The sequence below is a fragment of the Halichoeres trimaculatus genome, unplaced genomic scaffold (assembly GCF_033239565.1).
Source record: "Halichoeres trimaculatus isolate MK-OKI-2021-1 unplaced genomic scaffold, fHalTri1.1 fHalTri1_scaffold_10, whole genome shotgun sequence".
Lineage (NCBI taxonomy): Eukaryota > Metazoa > Chordata > Actinopteri > Labriformes > Labridae > Halichoeres > Halichoeres trimaculatus.
In genome coordinates, this window is record NW_027437187.1 from 25,624,397 (window position 1) to 25,640,124 (window position 15,728).

At 43.9% G+C, this 15,728-nt stretch overlaps 1 protein-coding gene across 3 annotated transcripts in view; it reads left to right on the plus strand.

Moving 5' to 3' along the window:
- The window catches only part of prickle1a (prickle homolog 1a), a 100,928-nt gene extending 85,213 nt beyond the window's left edge, over positions 1-15,715 (plus strand). For 2 of the 3 annotated variants that reach the window (XM_074678381.1, XM_074678379.1), the window contains 7 exons: positions 8,684-8,887; positions 10,785-10,898; positions 11,738-11,875; positions 12,577-12,780; positions 12,974-13,160; positions 13,243-14,112; positions 14,216-15,715. In XM_074678381.1, coding sequence (XP_074534482.1) covers positions 8,699-8,887; positions 10,785-10,898; positions 11,738-11,875; positions 12,577-12,780; positions 12,974-13,160; positions 13,243-14,112; positions 14,216-15,084 — 2,571 coding nt within the window. In that variant the 5' untranslated portion in view covers positions 8,684-8,698 and the 3' untranslated portion in view covers positions 15,085-15,715. Of the gene's footprint in view, positions 1-3,987; positions 4,245-8,683; positions 8,888-10,784; positions 10,899-11,737; positions 11,876-12,576; positions 12,781-12,973; positions 13,161-13,242; positions 14,113-14,215 lie in introns of those variants that run through there. The other variant, XM_074678380.1, reaches the window with a different exon arrangement.
- The last annotated feature ends 13 nt before the right edge of the window (positions 15,716-15,728 follow it).

Below are 15,728 nucleotides of genomic sequence, written 5' to 3' on the forward strand. Positions count from 1 at the left end.
TTAAACCTTGAGAATACCGACTTTTTATAAGGTTGCTCTCACACTAGTGAGAGCTGCTTTCGACAATGCTCATCAATGACAGTAAGTTAGAGACTGACCTTCCCTCTGCCCCCTCTGGTGCCCTACTTAATGACACTTCTTAGGACCCAAATTTGTGTGTTTGAAGCTCTGATGCAGACTGGTGTCCAGGGGTTTGAGTGTGAGATGCAGCTTTCAGCTTTGCCTTAGATTCTTTGTTTTATGGGTCCCCTTCTTTAAGGACGTGTTTGGACCAGTGAAGAATGCTGCTTTATCGTCGGGCGTTGGTTCTGATGATGATCATCCCTATCCTGGTATTGTCAGGGCATGCTGGTCATAGACTACCTCGCCGCTAGCATGGGGCATTTTTTTCTGTTTTTACAGGGGTGAGAAGGTGCAGACCAGGTGTGAGGTGCTGTTCAGGTCGTTGTGGCTATGACAGGGGAATGGGCCATAAAGCCCCGGGGTCATAGATTTATGGGTCATCTGGTGTTCTCAAGGGTCAGAGGTCAGGGATGGATGACTTGACCAGCTTAATATTATTCAACTTTCTGAGGTGAACCTTAAACTGTGAAAAAATAATCTGAACTAAAGAGTTCAGAATGAGGCTTGGGATGATGATAACTAAAGATAATCCACAGGTGTCTTTGAATAGCACAGCTTCCACATAAGTTCATTGTCAAAGGCTTCTGCTCCTTCTTTGCAGTTTTAGTGTTAAGTGTTGCAGAATTTGTGCTTCAAATGTGTCAACTGTTGCTTTCTTGACCATTTAAACCCATTACTCTACTTTCTTCACTAGCTTTAAACAAGACAAAACACCTCTGGAGTGACTCAACCCTCAGGTCTTTTTCTTATGGCTTCAAACACGCCAACAAATTCTCACACTTAGTGAACAGACACATCACTTCTTCATTCTGTAATCAAACACAATCAGAGTCACACTATACTCACTAGATTTGTTAACCTTCTTAACTCTGCAGCTCCCCTCCTAAAAGGCAGGATGTTGTGTTGTCCCTCTCCACTAAGAATTGCTAATGGAGCAGGACAAAGGCTTTGAGGTTTGCTGTAAAAGGCTGTCTCTCCTCCCTGGACTTGGCTGCTACAGAGGCTTTGTCCACAGCACAACACACTGACAGGTACATGCACCAGGATATCAAATTAATTCCATCACATTTCCCCTTTTCTGATACATTTTTCTCTTTGCACATCCAAGCGGTGTTATTTTCATCACTGTGACAGAACACTGACGGTCACCAGTCACTGCCTACACAGTGACATTTCAACACATGCTGGTGTTAATGGGAGGTGAGGATGTGAGGATGACTAAGTCTTAGCCTGTCAGTCATGCACAAGGCAATGCACAAAAAAGGAATGAGCAGCTGGGATTTTTCTCCACTTTTTGGTAATTATATAAAATAAAATATGTTTGCTTGAAGGTTTCATGACTAAAAAGTATGATGGTCTGCTGTACAAGGTTTATCATATCAGCCAAACTAGCAATCATCATGCTGTTGCTCCAGGGGTGTGTCCAGACTTTTCGATTGGGGTGGCTCAACTGGGGGGGCCCTGGTTTGTGGAGGGATGGCATTGAATATGCTTTGTCACATGAGCAGCATTTTTTAATTAACCTTGTTTACTTTAAAGATACTATGTGTTGTTGTTAGCGGCATTCAGCAGCAAATAAGAAGAAATATCCACAATTATATGAATACATAACGGGAATGTAAATAGCAGGACATAAAAAAATATGTTGGAAAAAGCTTTAATAAACTTAGAATGAGCTTCTTGTATCTCCATAGGATCAGACCCACTTCCTTGGAGGCTGCCATACTGCACTGTCATGTTTGTAAAGTAGCAAAAAACAAACTACTATACTTATTTATTATGTTTAAAGGATTAGCAGCAGGGTAAAAGACAAAGAAGAATTGTTTATTTTTGTATGTGTGAGTAAACAAATTTGTATTGACAACATTTTTTGATGACTTTTGTCAAAAGGGGCCAAGGACAAGTCAAAAGGGAAGGGTAGTGGAGAGCAAGGGAGCATTTCTACCTGAACATGACTGCTAAAAGTCCCTAAATATTCTCATTTCTACTCATTGAGCCTTTAAAGTGCCAAATAAAGAAAATGTTCAAGTGAGCTCAAATAAGTTATTTATACAATAGTTTTGCCTCTGCAAAGGCAAATAGCCAATCAAAGTTTAGGATGTTGGGGTGGCAATTGGGGCGCATGTCACCCCAGTCCATCCTCTAGATCCACCCCTGCAAGACTTTGTCATGGGTCATCAAATCATGGGCAGAATAATAAAATTAAAGTGAGGTAGTAAAATATTGTTTTTTAAACTAATTTGTTGCAGTAAAGCTACATTGACCCTTGTGAACCCTGTTATATAACCCTCTACTTTAAAAACTAAGCATTGTAAACGCTTCACGCATGTGTTCTCATTTACTGAGTTACACCCTGATGTCATCTCCACAAAATTAAACAGCTGCTAAAATGTTAATAAAGAAAGCAATCCTGGCTGTGTTAATAGATTCCTTTCCTCCCAATAAAATGTTCAACTGCTTTGTTTTACAGTCTTTAAATATGTTAACCCTCTGGAGCCAAACATGGTGTTGAAAAGGATGAACTTTTTCATCCCCATCGACACATTCAAGTGCGCTGTAAAACATGTCCTTTTGGGGGAGAGTAACACTTTGACTTTGTAACCAAACAACAATAAAAGGATGCAAAAGGTGCAACTGTCCAGAGTTTGACCCGGACTGGCCACTTTTGTTTTCAGAAGCAACAGGAAGAGTTTCACGTTCTGACATTCCTGCAGAGGTGAAGGAGAGGCAGAGGTCAACTGTGTCCTCTAAGGGATGTTCTGTTGGATGGAATGATACATTAAAAGTGTACATTTGTATTCAAAAGAACATGTTGATTATTGTAGCTGCTTTCCAAGGAGAAGGCACTGGATATTAGCCAATACAAGCAATGTGTCGCTGATCATTTAGTAATAGAGTTAGCCCCCCAAAAACTCTGGATATTTAGTTCATTCTTCTTTATGATATGAATATATAAATGTTATGCTGTACATTTTAGCAATTATACTCCATAGACATTACCAAGCTCAGTTCGACTGAAATTTTAAACACTCCAAATGATTATTTCATTGTCAAAACTCTCACTGACTTTTCAAACTATGACAACTTCATTGGCCCTGCCTTTCCGGGTGCCCACACATAATCCCATGATATAGTTACATTGTGCATCAAGCATGACTTAACAAAGTTGAGCTTAGCTGTGATGGACATTTTTAACCCTCTCTCAGACTATGTTAAGCTGATAATAACAGCTTTGTGGTTAAAGTAGTTCCTTTCAATAGGCTTTACTGTGATTCATATGTAATGGGATCGTGGCTTTCAGACTTGCTGACATCATGTTAAGTCATAGTGAAGGGTTATGTTAGGCTAAAGAAGGATGGCGTTAATGGTGGGAAGTGTTTTGTTGCAGCAGGAAACATAGAGCATCTTTGTTCCCTCAATCCAACAATCAGTCTGTAATCATGGAGCTGAATATAGCAAACTGCTTTCTGTAACTGTCACATGTCAGTGCGCAGGAGTATGAGGACAACCACCAGACAAACCAAAGCCTGGGTTTAACGGCCACCACCAAGAAGATTGTCATGTGAAAGCCGATGTGGAGTTTGAGGTGGTAAATGTAAGAAACAAGCAAAGTGATGTGCTGCTTTTAGAGCATGGTTCCTCTGGTGGTGGTTCCCGCTTGGAAGCATATGTTAAGCTGGAGGGGAGGGTCAGGAGGAGACAGAGACGCCTGGTTTTGCCAAACCCTGTCACGACTGGCTGCTTTGAGGGGATGGGGCCGGGTTAGGTTGAGAGGGTTGGGCTGAGAAGAGGAGGAGGAGGAGTGGGTGAGGGTGGGATGACCATCTGGTTGAGCTTCTCCATGTACACGCACACGCACACACCCATCTCAAACACTCTCTCCCACACACTCAGACAGACATCTCCTGGACTGTTTTACCGTCTTGGCATTGATATGGGCTGTTACAGTGCTGACAGCTCTGCTAGAGAAGGCTGACTGCTCCTGTGCTGGAATTAGAGCTTTCAAGGACCTTTGCATAGATATGAAGCCCAGAGGCTGGAGAACAATCTAGGACTGTTGGATTTAGTAGTGATAAGATTCCTTTTTCCTGCTCACCTCAGGAGACTTGGCACACACGAAGGTAAGACTGGCACGGGACTGACTGGAGATGTAATCTGTTTCTTTTTTTAAGGGATTGTGCTGCAACAAGGAGGGAAAAATGAATCTAAAAGAAATAATGTACCTGAACAAAAATGAGATGATAACTTTGGAAACTACAGAAAGCCAGGTAGTTGCATTCAGTTTTATATGACAAAGATATACAACATAACAAATTGTTTAGTCTCATCAAAATCTGTCTCCACAAAGGACTAAAGTTAGATGAGTTTCATTCAGGGGCCCTATTTTTCCAACCAGACTTCCTGAGATACATGTGTGTTTGATGTGACAGCAGCACGTGTGCAGTCTGCCCGGCTTGCAGGTGGTCTCCAGAGCGTAGATCTCTGTGGGGATGTTTCTCCAATCCATTTGGTCCTGAGAAAACAACTTCCCCAGCCATGAAAGGAGGCTTCAATAAGCAGACCAAACATCAGCCATGTTGCACCTCCACACTGCAAGAAACCCAAGCTCCTCAGACGTTTCATTTTCAAGCTGATATGTCTTAAAGCTTCTGCAGAAAGATTTGGCATAAACAAGTCTAAAGCATTGTCACTCAGCTGTTACTGTGTTTTTTTAAAGATAATTCTATTACCAAAAAGTCTAAACAGTCCGTTTTACCCAGCAACTTGACACTTAACGTTCCTGAAACCAGCTTTGTTTGTCTTACATGAAGTTTCAAGAGCTGACGTGCTGTCATCTGAATAAATTCAAGTGTAACAAAAAGGAGAAACATGCTGCATATTTTCCTTAACTTCAGGCATGTCTTGTCTAACATAAAAAAAGATTTGTCTGAGAATGAACTCAATGGGGCCAAGGAACAGAAAATCTTGTTTTTCTGTACAAGTAGAGCCTATCCTGCATTGCTGAGCTCGCAGGAGCCAAGTCAAACATGTCGGGCCAGTCCAAACTGACAGAGAGCACTGTGTTGAGTTGTGTGCATGTCCATCATCCACTTCCTAAAGGGAATAAAGTCAGTAATTCAGACCAGAAGCTTCGTATTTTCCCTCTGCACTCTCTAAAGGGTTGTTAAGCCAATGCTCCAGTGTCTGGAAATGGGTGACTCTGGATGAAGTGTTGTTGAATACTCTTTAAAAATGTCATTTGGTGGATATATTTATTGGTCTCCAACAGAGCGGGGTCCTGGGAGAGATGAATAATCTCACACTGTAGTCTGTGGTGGCTCTGTTTCTTAATGGATCGAGTTTGCACCCACTTTTTGCACCTTCACCTACAGAAAGGAGTCAAATCCTTCTGTGCTACCACACTATCAGAGTCATTGTGCACTTTTTCATCGAGCACAATCCTCTTCATTCATCCCAACTAACAAGTGGGATGTTTTCAAATTCCCACTAAATCTCTTTCAAAGCAGGCATGTGTCCCAGCTTCCCTCTTCCGCCTACCTTGACTTAAATTTCCTCTCTTTTGTGGAACGAGACACATTAACATTCTCTTACATGTCAGTCAGCCCATTTTAGCCTCAGCCTCAGAGAACCCCCAACACCCTCTGGCTCTCTGTGGGTAGATCAGTCAGATATGCAGGCCTGCAGCTCCCAAAGCCATGTTAACAAGCACCTTTACAAAAGAGTGAGGGGCTGTTAAACATTCAAGACTGCAGGGGTCTGGTAAGCGTGGGAGGAGGGCAGGGCAGGGGGAGCAGAGGAGTGAGAATGGGAGTTCAAGCTAATCTCATAAACCATAGACTCCTTGTTGGGAGAAAAACTTTAAAAGGCAGAACAAGTGATGAGTCAGTGACTTGGCAAGTCAGCCTAAGCATGGATGTGTTAGTTGGCTCGGTGCTTCTGTCATTCAAACTATGAAGGAAGCGTGGCTGGTGAAATTAAAGGAAATGGAGTACATGACTTCTTAAGGGAAAATTAGCATGCGAGCAGATGTGGTTGTGTAGAAAACAGCCATTGCTCAAGCAGTGTGCGTCCCTTATTCCTCTTTGCAAATCTGGCTAAAGATCAAGCCTTACATTCCTGTGAGTCAGGTTTGGCTTTGTGCTACATCCTCAGAGGCTCGGCCAACTTGTGAAAGCAAACATCTTTCTAACAAATGTTTTGCATGAGTGAGTGTGTCTGATAAAATGTGAGGCTGTGGAGTCTCTTGGCTCCTTGACTCAACCTGCCTATAGTTAGCCATCTCCCAAATGAAACCCAAGCCGCTCTCAAACAAGGCCACATTTTTGCAGGTTATTTTGGTCTCATTTGCAAGTCAATGGATGCAAAAAGAACAAGACAGTGTCTTCTTTCTTAGCCCCCTTCTCATGTGAGGACAGGTTATCTGAGTTTGAGGACTTCAACTGTCATGTATGAGGAGATAACACACCACATCTCCAGGAGAAAAGAGACTTAAAAGGAAGATACACAGGTCCTTGATGGAACAGGCTTTCAGTGGATTCTTTTACAAAGGTGCTATTGTTCAGGACATCAGAGGCGTAGTAATGCTACGTGTCATAAGCCAATCTGCCTGACTTGACACTTTGTGGCACAATGCAGGCATGGATCCCAAAAAGAGCCCATGAATCCAATGGCACTTCCATTTATCATGCTCTGACAGGCTGGGTGGAAGCAGGTATGTCATTTGGCACTGGCAAGGCTACAGAGGCTGACATGTCCTTGAGGGGGATGTTCTGATGTGAATGACCAGTAGATGCCTAACCTGGTATGCTGTCCATGAAGCACTAAATCAATCACAGGGTCTTGAATTCAACTGTCTTAGAAAAAGTCTTCATGGAACCAGAACTCAGGACATGAGCAAACGGCTAACTGACACTTCAGGTTTGCGTGTGAAACTAGCTTAGCCTTCAGTGGCCTGTGTCAATGTTGGCAGCATTAAATTTATGCACTCCCTCCTTATGTATGCATAGGGGCCGCACGCGCCCGGAGGCAGCCGGGCATATATATCATTCCAGGAGAGAGCACAGATTTTCAGGCCGCTCTACTGTCACACCGGTGTTCAAAGGCTGCACTCAAGTGTGTCTGGTTTTCTCAGCTGTCTCCCCGCGGCCCTCTGTGCCCTTGCTGGCCATAGGGGGTGTAGGTTTGGGGGAGGTGGTTGAAGGGCCAGGCTGCTGGACACTGGCCGGGCTCCCATTTGATCTCAGCTAGAGCCCTTGGCTTGTGAGAAATGACCACAACTGGACACACATTCATTATCTGCTTGTCTGCTTGGTCCCTAGAAAGCTTACAGAGGCCCAGCTACTCAAGAGGACTATAGGAGTGATTTGGTTTACGATCCAATGTTTTGTCAACTTTAGCCTTGGAAAATAGTTTTTAAAGGTGTATGTAGAGATTTGCTTGAATAACTTTAGCAACATAACCTTAACTTGAAACTTGTAAAGTGACAAGTTTAAGGCTCTTCTTCTATAACAAATATCTCTTACCACTTTTACTTTTAATACTGTTCTCTTGCTCCATTCAATAGACAAAAAGCTGAAGTAGTTGGTTTAGTTTGTTTTGTTTGTTGTTGGGTAAACATAAAACAGTTTGTCCAAGAGTCATGTCTTCATTGACTAAGGCCACAACCATCAATACCCAGAATCATTCAACCCCATCTATCCATGACCCCCCTCTCCAGCTCCCCCCATCCAACAACTTCACCTGCCATTGTTCTGTCCATCTAAAAGATGAAAGGATGATAAGATACTTAGTGTAGCAGGTTGGAAAACAAACAGTCCAAAGAAAAAGGGGAGATGAAGGGGGAGACTAGGCTTGTGGACATTCCCCATATGGTGGTCCTCTCTTAAGGCCAGACCCATGTTTATACAGACCGCAGGCTCAACAGATCAAGCTAGCAACAGATCTTGTGAAGTGACCTCTCTTGGGACAGAGGATGACGTAGCACATAAGGAAGCTGAATGATGGCTCACATAGACCTCAGCTTCATGGCTAAAACCTAAAGATACAGCAGCCACTGTCTGGTGTTAGGATTGCTGTAGAGTTGAGGGAAACTTAAATTGCGGTAGCTCCAAGTGAGCTTTGAATTTAAGAATAGCAGACTGGTTTTGGTTGCCATTTTTTTTACAAGATGTCATGCAACATACGCATTGGGAATTTCCTAATGGTATGGGTATACTAAAAAGCCACATAAAGGAGGTGTATATTAAAACCATTGCCACAACAACAGTGAAAAGAGTATAGTTCTCTTTATGAGAGCCTTTATCAAGTTGACTCATCACCAGAAGTGACCCAAGAACCACCATAATTGCTCTGTGAGGGGGCGTTGAGCCTCATGAAAGAGACAGTGACGTTATGATTCAGCTGGTGGTTAGCACTCACTGACATGACACAACTGCATTGAATGAAGTGAGGATTGTATTATGTGGGGTTTTGCTGACGTAAAGTAACTTTGTGTTTTCTCTTCTGCTTCCGTTCTTTTCCCTTTACTCCCACTATCCCTCCATTTGTTTTCTCTGTCTAGTAAAAGGCGAGTCTGATGAGCCTGGCGAGTGCGGCAATGTCGGCGTCTGGCCTCCAGGGTGGGGCCCGCCAGCGGGACTTGATGATGGAGCAGAAAGTCAGTAAGTTGACTTCTGGCTTCCAACGTAGCTCCACCTCTGATGATGACTCAGGGTGTGCGCTGGAGGAGTATGCCTGGGTACCACCTGGTCTAAGGCCTGAACAGGTGAGTCAACTAAATATCACTTACCTCTGATTATTCTGTCTGGAGACTAATGAAGGTGTTTTGGGTTGTCTGCTTGGTTTGGATTTGGCTTCTTGTTCTATAAAGAAAAATTAAAGTACAATATTGTTCTCTTTAATTGTGGTGCCTATCTCAATGGTTCAGCTGTCATCATTTCCCAAATTACCACAGTGAATAATACTGTATCCTCCTGATGGGGAATAAAAACAGCTCTGACCTGATTTTAATTCCCTTCTAGCCCATTTTCCTGGCCCACATAAATGCTATTCAGCACATAAGTGAATACAACACACCAGCTGTAGCCTCTTGATGACGGCACTTAAGGGACAAGCAGCATATTTTATAAACTTTTGCTTGTTTCTTTTGTTCCAAGCAGACTGATCCGGCTCCACCATGCAGCCACTTACAGACAGGATGTGTGCACTTTATTTTACAAACTGCGGGATGGCAAAGTCTGCTTGTCATTATCACAGATCTGTTAGGATGAGGACTTGGTGGGTCGAGACCACTGCTGGTGGCAGAGTGGAGAATCAAGGGGCCTTCTTTTAACAAGCCTTCCTCTCCACAAACACAAGCAGGGCTGTTAGTTGTGTCCGCGGGGCAGCCAGTGTGATGTGGCACTTTTCCCAAATCTGCCGCATTTTTCCTTCCCCTCATTTTTCTTTCTTTTCTTGATGTGATTCTCTCTCCCCCTCCATGTCTCTCCATCCCATTTCCCCCCTGTTAAACTACACACATGGAAGCAATGAGGGGGAGAGGGGTTCTCAGCACAGAGAGAACCTTAAACCCCAAACATGCAGAGCCTTTTGTTTTGGAAATGCATGGGTCAACTGTAATGTCTTTACTGCAGCCATTGCCCTGAATTGGCCAAGTATTATGGGTCATTATTACAGTGAAGACACACATAGGGCTTGGGTGATACTGTGGACTGTTCTCCAGCCCCTAGGGTGCTGGATGAGGGGTAATAGCAGCATCAAAATGTGCATAATTTATGGTGAGGGGGCAAACTCTGGGTTGATTGTCAGGGTAAATTGCTGTTACCCCCCCTAGACGACCAAAGCTACAGGAAGCCACCCCAACACACAAGGCAAGCACAGCCCACCTTTTTATCTGGCTGGCTGTAATAGCCCCTCCCTCATAAAGTTTAGTTTTCAGTGGTCAGCCCCAAGGGTCAAAGTGCCACTGCGACAAGCTGCTTTGTCCTGTCCCTATAGAGACAAGCATATTACTGGAAAAAACAACCCTCAAACTGATTTGACCTGTTGACCTGTTTTGACTTCTCAGCTCTGATTTATGAAGTATAAAATCCCCCAAAATGGCGTCAACAAAACTTAACGAAACATTCTGTGTCGCTGTCTTGACATTAAGATGATTTTGAGGTTGAGGTAATGCTCCAACATTTTATAATACAAAGTCAGTCTTCCATACACTTTACACTTAGCCTTCCCAGAATGTGTCTCATTATAAATTAATGTGTTAGCCTCCGGTTCCTTGGAAAATAATTTGTGTTCATAAATATGGGCTGTTCGTCCAACATCATAACTATGATATATTGCTGCAGTTCAACAGATGCATTTTTTTGTTGAAAACAGCTCAACTTCCTGGAGGGCTGGTAACAGATATATGTTCACGACTGATGGCCACACATTCTTGAAAATATATAACTTGGAATGGATGTCAGTTGTTTTTTCATGCTTATTTATTGGACCTTCAGTTCAAGCAATAAAAGTGTTTTGACGCCTTGTCAGTTTCATGTTTCTTTTTTTCAATCAAGGGTCACCATAACCTGGCACACATCTTCGAGACTGTCTAGACTGTCTTAATGCCAAACCATGTTCCTTTGCCTCATCTCTCTTCTCCATGCTGTGATTTCTCCTAGGTCCAGTTATATTTCTCCTGCCTGCCTGAGGACAAGATCCCATATGTGAACAGTCCAGGGGAGAAGTATCGAATCAAGCAGCTCCTCTACCAACTCCCACCACATGATAATGAGGTGAGAATATTATGTGTGCATGTTTTAATAAAGTATCATTAAACTCGTCCCAGCAGGTCTGCTCGTTTCAACCACTCTGAGTTCTGTTTATCTGTTAAACCCGCAGCATTAATAACTGCACCATCTTCATGCCATCCTACTTCTGCGGGTCTTGAACAGTCACGTTAACACCACACTCTGCACACTCTGGGGGATTTTTTGTTCCACAACCGTGTAGACATGTAGAGTGGGCACAATGTGACTCTTGACTTGATGATTTTATGATGTTTGCCAGGAGCCCCCACCAGCAGGATTCCTGTCATAGCAGTGGTTTTTACGAGGACTGCTCAGCGGGAGAGAGGGCTTGTGGTTGAAAGAAGCTTTATGTGATGCCACCACCGCAGTGGCACCACAGTTCGACTTGGCTGTCTCCCTTCCTTTGTTGCCCGTCCTCTTGATTTCTCTCTAAACACAGGCCTTGTTTGTGTAAACGTCTGCTTTCCCTCTTGTTAAGGCTTTAGGAGACATCAAAAAGCCCTGTTGTAAAATGATGTTCTCAATCAGGGGCTGTGGACAGAGATATTTAAGGGGTGTAGGAAGGGCAAGCTGGGGTCAAGAGTTACCTTTGTTCAGCATGCTCTGGTATGCACTCTGCCCTTTCTTATACCTATCTAAGTTTATAACCTTTTAGTGACCTGCAGTCATGCAGTTAAATCTTTCTAGAGGTATTAGATAAAAAGCTCTCTTGAACCACTCAAACAAAATTATTCCTCCTCAGAGCTGAGCCTGTGAAAGGCGTAACATTGTTCCTTAATGCAAAGTGTGGATGTTAACTCAAAACTTGTTCTTTTTTTCCCCAGGTGCGATACTGCCAGTCCCTCAGTGAGGAGGAAAAGAAGGAGCTACTTATGTTCAGTGTCCAGAGGAAGAAGGAAGCTCTTGGGAGAGGCACATTAAAACTACTGCCTCGCAACCTGATGAAGAGCATTTGTGAGCATGTAAGTTTTCAGGCACATGTGCATAATTTACCATTAATATGGAGGGTAGAGGAGTGGGATAGTGGTTGTGTAAATTGCTGTTGAAGTTTAGGACGTAGCACATATTCTTCCAAAGCTCAGCAAACTTTTTTAAACTACTTTGTTGATATGAATTGTGAAAATGTACAAATAAATATGAAAGGGTTTGCAGCCTTGCAGACAAAAAGCTTTCATTGCTGAGATTTGGATTGGCTCATGGCAGTGTTCCCATTAGAAATCACAGTGATTATCGAGCAGAATGTTTCAATAAACCCTTAAAAACGCTCTCAAAAAGCAGCTATACTTTTTTTGAAAAGTGTGGTTGTCCTACAATCTACTGGTTAGAGTTGCAGGTGCTGGGAAACAGAAACATGGGTTATTACGTGACTGCAGTTAGCACACCCTGATAGGATGGATGAGCCACATTTTGACCCCTTCATCAACAGAGCAATTAGGCTTGGAGGCCATAATGTTCAAGTGCAAAGAAACCAGAATTTATGTGGCATGACAAGCAAATTTGGACTTGGCCAAAGAACTCAGTTTTAAAGTAGCTGTAATTAACCACCCAAGCTTCATTTGATCTTGTCAAACCATTTTTTTTTTGTAACTGGAGCTAAAGAGCTGTTTCAGAGTCATTACAGGATGTGTTTTACTCAACCGTGCGATCATCTCTTATATTGCAGTGTGGTGAAAACATCAACGGTGGAGAAATGGCAGTGTTCGCCTCAAGGGCAGGCCCTGGGCTGTGCTGGCACCCAGCATGCTTTGCCTGTTCCACATGCAGTGAACTGCTGGTGGATTTGATCTACTTCTACCATGATGGAAAGATCCACTGTGGAAGGCACCATGCAGAGCTGCTCAAACCACGCTGCTCGGCCTGTGAAGAGGTAAAACCACATACTGAAACACTGAAAGAAAACAAAGTAGTAAAGGAAAAACTTCTGGAGCTTGACATTTACTACCTTCTTCGAATTTATCTGGGGTAGCAGTTGCACTTATCTTAGACAAGCGCTGTCTGATCTGAATGACTGAACATGCAGATCTGGCAGTTTTGTGTAATTTAGTGAAATTTCTTTACAGATCATCTTTGCTGATGAGTGCACAGAGGCAGAGGGGCGCCATTGGCATATGAAGCACTTCTCCTGTTTTGAATGTGAGACAATTCTTGGAGGGCAGCGCTACATCATGAAGGATGGCAGACCATACTGCTGTGGTTGCTTTGAATCTCTCTATGCAGAGTACTGCGAGGCCTGCGGAGAACATATTGGTGAGATTTTTAAAAATATCAGTCAGGACTTATTTTAGCCTGAGGTGCTGCTTGTCTAACAATCTGAACATCTTCCTCCCAGGTGTTGATCATGCTCAGATGACCTATGATGGGCTCCACTGGCATGCAACTGAGAGCTGCTTTAGCTGTGCCCAGTGTAAAAGCTCTCTACTGGGCTGCCCCTTCCTGCCCCACCAGGGCCGCATATATTGCTCCAAGGCCTGCAGCATTGGCGAAGACGTACATGCCTCTGACTCCTCCGACTCTGCCTTCCAGTCAGCTCGATCACGAGAATCTCGACGCAGCGTGCGCATGGGAAAAAGCAGTCGCTCAGCTGACCAATGCAGACAGTCGCTCCTCTTCTCCCCCTCTGTCAACTATAAGTTCCCAGGCCTCAGTGGAAACGCTGATGACACCCTGACCAACAAGCTTGCCCACATGAACTTATCTGATGAGCATTTCTGGAGGGGGCGCGGTGAGGAGAATGAAGCACCTGAGGATCAGGAGGAGGAATGGGCTGAGCATGAGGACTACATGACTCAACTGCTTTTAAAGTTTGGGGAACATGGGGTCTTCCAGCAAGCAAGCGACTCCAGACCCACTGATTTCTGGATTGCTGAAAAGGATACCAAGTTGAAGCAGGAGACCTCAAAACCTGGTGCGAGTAGTGGAGGAGGAAGAGGGAGCCTGGCAAGTAAGAAGTACCAGGCTGACATGTATTGGGCTCAGTCACAGGATGGGCTTGGGGACTCAGCCTATGGTAGTCATCCAGGTCCAGCAAGCAGCAGAAAGATCCAGGAGTTGGAGCTGGATCATGGGGCTGGAGGAGGCTTCCAGGGAGAGGATCCACAGTGGTATAATGACTCTTTAGAGTGCATCACCGATGAGTTCAAGAAAACAGATCAGAGTGTCCGAGACTCCATGGACTCACTGGCACTCTCCAACATAACTGGTGAGTAGACGTGACATGATACAGCACATTTCTTCGTATGTGATAGCAGTGGTTGCTCCAAAATTCAGAGCAAATGTTTACAAATTTTTCTCTCTCCTCACAGGGGCTTCTGTGGACGGTGACAGTAAAGACAGACAACTGGTGTATTCCCTGCAAGGATTTCATGAACTGGAGGCAGAGGACTGTGAGAAAACTAGTAATATGGGAACTCTCAACTCCTCAATGTTACATAGAAGTGCCAATTCCTTAAAGAGCCTTGTGTCAGAGCAGGAGGAAGAGTTTGAGGAAACTGTCCCTGAAGAAGAGGAGATACCTCTGCCAGCAGACAGACCCAAACCTCATGTACCCGCTATCAGGAGGACACGTTCACAATCCAAGCCCCAGCAAGTCAAATTCTCCGATGACGTAGTAGACAACGGCCACTACTGCGATCTCCCAGTGCGCCAGCCACCTATGAGTGAACGCACACGCAGGAGAGTGTACCACTTCGAGGAGCAGGGCCAGGAACTTCACTCTGGTCGCCACCATCACCACCACAGGAGGCATCGCAGCCGCAAGTCCCGCTCCGACAACGCTCTTAACCTACTCCCCAAAGAGAGGGCCAGAATGTGCTACAAAGCGGACCAAAGAGGAAGTGCCTTCGGGCCTAAGGGGCATCAAGCCTTTCAAGGGCACCCAAATCCTACTGCCATGGCAGAGTACAGACTACAGGGCCCAGCCATGGGGAGGTTCTTGGGATTGTATGGGGAGGATGATGATGATTGGTGCTCCACATGCTCTTCTTCTTCATCTGATTCTGAAGAGGAAGGCTTTTTCCTGGGTCAGCCCATCCCTCAGCCGAGGCCCCACAGACACTACTATACAGACGACTTGCCGAGCCCTGTGGCTGGCATGTCTTCACCTTCTTACGGCCTGCGGACTAAGTCCAAAAAGAAAAAAGGGCACAAGGGGAAAAACTGCATAATTTCATGATAGCCCCTAACTTCTTTATCTTCAGCTTTGTATATTGCTCAGCCACTCACACCTGCTTGTCCTGTCCATTCACTGCATTAACAGTTTGCTCATTGTTAAATGCTTCACAGCACTCAATTTACTAAATGTTGATGCAGAGCACAGGTTCTTATTTTGCATCTTTACAGGTGATGCATTGCAGTTTGCCAGTAAAGTAACAAAGTGTTTAGAGTTACACATATTTAAAAACAAGTTTAATGTGTGTTCAACAGTGAAATTATTAATGTAAATATTGTAGAAATTTAAAAAATGGCTATTTTTATACCCCTGAGCTCATGATATGCTTGTGCAAAGATAAGACAAAAATAGCAGAACATTTAACATTTGACAGTTGGTATCGAGCCATGTTTCAAAGACAACGTCAGAAATTTAATGACAGACCTCCTTTGGCCCTAATTCTTTAAATGTTTTGCTTTCCAGGCTTGTGCAGCATAAACATGAGAGAAACACTGTGTGCATTGAAATGCCTGGTTGAGTGGTGTATTTATGGGTCACTGTATTGTAAGCATATCATTGTAATCTGTATAAATGTACAAACTGGAATATAAGGCTAAGATAGATGATAACTGTAATAAAATATCTATATATTGTGCTCTTTGTTGATT